This window comes from Lissotriton helveticus, chromosome 10 (assembly GCF_964261635.1).
Source record: "Lissotriton helveticus chromosome 10, aLisHel1.1, whole genome shotgun sequence".
NCBI classification, from domain to species: domain Eukaryota; kingdom Metazoa; phylum Chordata; class Amphibia; order Caudata; family Salamandridae; genus Lissotriton; species Lissotriton helveticus.
This window is the reverse complement of record NC_136071.1, coordinates 934,900,932-934,906,931: the sequence shown is the minus strand read 5'-3', so window position 1 is coordinate 934,906,931 and position 6,000 is coordinate 934,900,932. Positions and strand designations below refer to the sequence as shown.

Sequence of the window (6,000 nt, the reverse complement as noted above, 5' to 3'; positions counted from 1 at the left end):
CTGGTGTGACCAGATGGCTTAATGTTGATATGACGCCTCTTTCCCATTTCTGGTCTTTTCTTTTGCCTATTATTTGTAGCAGGTACTCTGGTCCAATTGGCTCATTAAAAATGGGCCAAGGCTGCAACCCCCAGAATGCCCTGACATGGTAAATTTAAATCGCAGAACTGGAAAAGTGATGTACCAGTGACAATGAGTAATCTGGTCACCCTACTGAAAACCTGTGTAAGTTGTTGCATCCTTGTTAGTGAACCTGAAAGAATGCGTGTGCCGGTGTACCCTGTGTAAGTGCTCACAGTACACGCATACCTTTTAAAGGGTGGTATGTATCTTGTGTACGTGTTAACATTCTGATACTAAACCTGTTCAATCTGTGCGTGACCTCGCCTGAACGAAACCGTTCACTTTTCTGGAAAGGAATAGGCCCGAGGTGTCTATGTTTACGCTCTTGTACTGTAAAGGTTAGCAAGGGATCTCTGTCACCAGGCATCAGGTATTATACAGTTCTACGCTTCTGTTGAAAACCAGGAAAGCATTCTGGGAGTTGTAGTCTTGGCTAACCTCAATGGAACAAATCGGAGGAACCGTCCAGAAAACACTAATTGATAGGACTAGAATGGAGATATGTGGTGACAAATGACATGGAACCAGTAGTGATTCTAAACTAGAAGAACCTTGGAGAGTGGTATAGTACACGCCAGACCCAAGTGCGCAGTGTGGACCACAGAAACCGGACCCCTGCAGAGCAAGCACAGTACTCAATCACTGCCAGCTGATCATTATAGCCCAGCTGTGCTCCACGTGCCGTTGTGCTTCCGGTCCCGTGACCCGCCCGCAGTAGGATCCTGGGCTGCTTGTGGTAGACACTGTATTTGTTGAGCGGCTAGTCTAGTGCATCACTAATGCAGCTGAAGGGTTCCTCATCCGAAACTGCGTTTCAGCCCTGCTGCGTGGATGTGAGAACAGTGAAAAAAGCACTTGAGTGCTGAGGAGAGACACCTGGCAAGTCGCGGGGCTCAGCTGGTGTAGAGAGGGCGTCAGAGAAGAGCCTGTCTGTGTGGACCTGCGGGTGGGCGCCCGCACACAGCATTGCTCGGCGGGGGCTCCTCCAGCCTCTGCAGACGCCAGTGAACCACGCCAGCCCCCGCCTCGTGCTAGCCATTGCCTCTCGGCGCTGAGGTACCACGCGCGCACCAGAGGGGCGGCTGGCGCGAGCCGGTGCATGGAGGGGCTGTGGGGCTGAGCACGCCCTTCCACCAGCACCAGCGGCAGAAACAAAGGCTGCGGTCCGAGATGGCTTCCCTGAGCCTCAGCTTCTCCCGCAAGAAGAGCATCAGTAGGAATGCGACGGTGGAGCGGAAGAACCTGCTCACGGTGTGCAGGTAAATCCCAGGGCTGCGGGCAGAGGGCGGTCCGTTTGGGGCGCACAGCTGCAGGCGGGCAGCAGAGGCTCCGTGACTGCTCGCAGCAGCGCTTCCTTCTGCTTCTCAGAAGCGCCGCTCTGTCTGGAGATGACTTCATGTTTGCGCCCCTCTATCTGTAGAGATGAACGCGCACAGGCTTTACCATAACTCGGAGTCTGCGAGCAGCGTTGAGGGGTGATGTCACCCGAGCCCGCGAGCTTCTGGTGCATGCCGTGGCAGCGTGTGCAGGGGCGTGAGGGACGTGTGTAGGTAGCGTGAGTAAGAGTGCGAGCGAGGGGAAGGTGCGTACAGAGTGAAAAGTACGGGGACGTGTAGCTGCACGCAGTGTGAGTGCAAGGGGCAGGTGCCTGGAGTATGAGGGAGGTGTGGAGCCAGTTTGAGAAAGTGTGCGAGGGGCAGGTGCATGTAGTGTAAGGGAGGTGTGGAGGCAGTTTGAGCAGGTGTGCTGCGAGGGGCAGGTGCATGCAGTGTGAGGGAGGTGTGGAGGCAGTTTGAGCAGGTGTGCGAGGGGCAGGTGCATGGAGTATGAGGGAGGCAGTTTGAGCAAGTGTGCGAGGGGCAGGTGCATGCAGTGTGAGGGAGGAGTGGATCCAGTTTGAGCAGATGTGCGAGGGGCAGGTGCATGCAGTGTGAGGGAGACATGGAGGTAGTTTGAGCAAGTGTGCGAGGGGCAGGTGCATGCAGTGTGAGGGAGGCGTGGATGCAGTGCAAGCAAGTGTGCAAGGGTCAGGTGCATGCAGTGTGAGGGAGGCAGTTTGAGCAGGTGTGCGAGGGGCAGGTGCATGGAGTATGAGGGAGGTATAGAGGCAGTTTGAGCAAGTGTCCGAGGGGCAGGTGCTTGCAGTGTGAGGGAGGTGTGGAGCCAGTTTGAGCAGGTGTGCGAGGGGCAGGTGCATGCATTGTGAGGGAGACATGGAGGTAGTTTGAGAAAGTGTGCGAGGGGCAGGTGCATGCAGTGTAAGGGAGGTGTGGAGGCAGTTTGAGCAGGTGTGCGAGGGGCAGGTGCATGCAGTGTGAGGGAGGTGTGGTGGCAGTCTGAGCAGGTGTCCGAGGGACAGGTGCATGGAGTATGAGGGAGGTATAGGGGCAGTTTGAGCAAGTGTGCGAGGGGCAGGTGCATGCAGTGTGAGGGAGGCGTGGCGGCAGTGCAAGCAAGTGTGCAAGGGGCAGGTGCATGCAGTGTGAGGGAGGTGTGGAGGCAGTTTGAGCAGGTGTGCGAGGGGCAGGTGCTTGCAGTGTGAGGGAGGTGTGGAGGCAGTGCAAGCAAGTGTGCAAGGGGCAGGTGCATGCAGTGTGAGGGAGGTGTGGAGGCAGTTTGAGCAGGTGTGCAAGGGGCAGGTGCATGCAGTGTGAGGGAGGTGTGGTGGCAGTTTGAGCAGGTGTCCGAGGGGCAGGTGCATGGAGTATGAGGGAGGTATAGAGGCAGTTTGAGCAAGTGTGCGAGGGGCAGGTGCATGCAGTGTGAGGTAGGTGTGGAGGCAGTGTGAGTACAGAGTGAGAGGCAGGTAATGTAATTTCGTACTTATGAAGTGCAACTGTCACTCCGCGAGGAGTATTCTGGCGCTGTATGGATTGGAGGTGAGAGTAAGCCTTGAGGAAACTAAATGAGAGAAAGACATAAATCGTCTGGGGCAGTGAATATCCACGTCTTCAGGGCCTTTCTGAAAATAATTTCTGACTTAAAAAGCCTCAAGTAAGGTGGCAGGGAGTTCCACGCTCTACTCCCAAGGAAGGCTAATGTTTTTCCACCTTTCAATTTGTATCTGAAGGTGGGGAGTTTTAGCAGGTTTGCTGATGATGATCTAAGTGGCCTAGTGGTGGTGTATGGGACAGACCGTGCTGCAAGATATTTAGGCCCCACATTAAGCCTGGCTCTGTAGGTAATCAGGAGAATTTTGAACAGGGTTCTCTTGTGTACCGGGAGGCAGTGCAGGCTTCTTAATGCTGCTGGTTTTGAGGCTCTACGTGGGAGTTTGAGCACAAGGCGTGCCGCTGCGTGTTGTACTACCTGTAATTTTTTTTTAGAATAGCTTTATTGGCTCCCGCAAGAAGGCCATTACAATAGTCCAAACACGAGAGAACCAGGGCGACTGCCACTGATTTCCTTGCATATAGTGGAAGCAGATATAATTTTTTTTTTACGATTTCATCAGACTAAAGCAAGTCCCTGCCACAGCTGTGGCATGTGGGAGAAAATAGAGCGTTGCATCAAATTATACTCCCAGATTCTTTGTTACCTACACCACGTCTGGTGGCGGAGTGGTTCCCTCGGCCCACCATTTACAAGGCTGGAATCGGACATCTATGCCTATTGGGAGGATTTCAGTTTTGTCACTATTGCATTTGAGGTAGTTATTACTCATACACTGGAGGACTGCTGATAGGCATTTTTTTTAAATTAGATTCAGCATCTGAGGTACTGTCATCTACTGAGAGGATCATTTGGGTATCATCTGCATAAGATGTAACTTCTATCCCAAATGATCCAATCAGAGAGACGAGCAGGGTTATATAGATGTTGAATAACAACTGGCTGAACAAAGAGCCTTGAGGGACACCTGTGGTAATAATGCGCTCTGAAGAGAGGAATGTACCCAACGTGACCATTTGTCTGCGGTTGGTGAGAAATGATTTAATCCATTCCAACACTGTGCCAGAAATGTAGCTGTGTTTGAGACACTTCAGAAGGATGCTGTGAGAGATGGTATCGAACGCAGCCGACAAATCTAAAAGAATCAGAACCGCTTTCCTGCCTTTCTCGGCAATCATTTTCAGGGTGTCAGTTATCTCCAGGAGAGCTGATTCAGTGGAATGCTTTGGGAGGAATCTGGATTGTTGAGGATGAATGATATTATGATCCTCAATAAATAAATAAAGTAAGTTCCTTCTGAACAAATCTCTGTTATTTTACCTAAGAGTGGCAAAAGAGAGATGGGTCGAAGGTTTGACAACACTGAGGGATCAATATTTTGCTTCTTTTTTAGCGGTTTTACCAGTGCGAGTTTCCACTCGTCTGGTACAGTACCTGTTCTTGAGGAATTCACTATATGATTTACAATAGGGTTGACCGTATCTATCATTTTAAGAAGAATCCTCGGTGGGCAGGAGTTCAACGGTGAGCCTGTCCTACATATTCCTATGGCTTCCCGTGTCTGCTCTAGTGAAACTGTCTTAAAAAATCAAAAGGAGTCGACAGCTTCCACCTGAACTTGCTCAGGGATGCAACCCTGATCCTCTGAAGGAGTAACAGGAAATTTTCTTTGAATTTTTTTGATTTTCTTTTTTTTCCTCCCAAGAATACTGAAATATTATCACATAACTCTTGCGAGGAAGGAAGCTCTTTCAGTTGACCTTTGGGGGTGTGTAAATGACTTTACTACTGAAAAAAAAAAACTAAACTTTTTGGTCTTGGTTAGCTTCTTGTATTTTAGGGCTTGTGTAGAGACTACGTGTGTCGGGGAGGGCTTGTGTAGAGACTACGTGTGTCGGGGAGGGCTTGTGTAGAGACTACGTGTGTCGGGGAGGGCTTGTGTAGAGACTACGTGTGTCGGGGAGGGCTTGTGTAGAGACTACGTGTGTCGGGGAGGGCTTGTGTAGAGACTGCGTGTGTCGGGGAGGGCTTGTGTAGAGACTGCGTGTGTCGGGGAGGGCTTGTGTAGAGACTGCGTGTGTCGGCGGGGCTTGTGTAGAGACTGCGTGTGTCGGCGGGGCTTGTGTAGAGACTGCGTGTGTCGGCGGGGCTTGTGTAGAGACTGCGTGTGTCGGCGGGGCTTGTGTAGAGACTGCGTGTGTCGGTGGGGCTTGTGTAGAGACTGCGTGTGTCGGCGGGGCTTGTGTAGAGACTGCGTGTGTGGTGGGGGCTTGTGTAGAGACTGCGTGTGTGGTGGGGGCTTGTGTAGAGACTGCATGTGTGTCAGGGGGCTTGTGCAGAGACTGCATGTGTGTCAGGGGCAAGTATGCAGAAAGCATAATTAGTGGCGTAGATGAAGCAAGGAAAACAGAGGCACATGCCGAGTTTATATGCAATGTAGTGGTTGTGGGAAAGAAGAGAGATTATTGTGGCTTGCTCATTCTTGAACCAGAGGGTCACGATTATAGTTCGTTTCAACTAAGTGAGGGAGGGGGGATTGAAGCTAGAATGAATGTTTCAATGAAAGTGTTAGGGAGCTTGAAATATGAATTGAGGAGGAACATAGAAGAGGTAAGTGTATAGGAGGCTGATCTAGCTGGGAAGTAGAGGTTCTTGGTGGAGTTGAGCACTAGGGAGCAGAGTGCTTTTTATGTAAAGTAGCGAAGACAAGGGCATTATAGGAAGAAAAGCAGGAACATGTGGATATCAGTTGCCTATAGATGTGATATGAAATTTAACTCCGAGCTCGTTCATGGATCCTGGCTGGTAGAGGGGTGGTGACGGCGAGGAGCATCTGGAAAGTGCCTTTCCAGGTGTGAAATTGATGCATCGCCACCCTTTAAAAAGATTTACAGTGACGGATTTCTCCACACGGTATAATAATTTCCCACAGGAGAAAAATGTGCATGTGCTAATGTACGTTTAAGTATCATGTGCGCGTTATGG

At 51.0% G+C, this 6,000-nt stretch overlaps 1 protein-coding gene across 1 annotated transcript in view; it reads left to right on the top strand.

Annotated features, from left to right (window-relative positions):
- Positions 1-827: 827 nt before the first annotated feature.
- Positions 828-6,000, top strand: part of RUNDC3B (RUN domain containing 3B) — a 1,007,829-nt gene continuing 1,002,656 nt past the window's right edge. Inside the window, exon 1 of the mRNA XM_078663594.1 lies at positions 828-1,382. Coding sequence (XP_078519720.1) covers positions 1,294-1,382 — 89 coding nt within the window. The 5' untranslated portion in view covers positions 828-1,293. The remainder of the gene's footprint in view (positions 1,383-6,000) is intronic.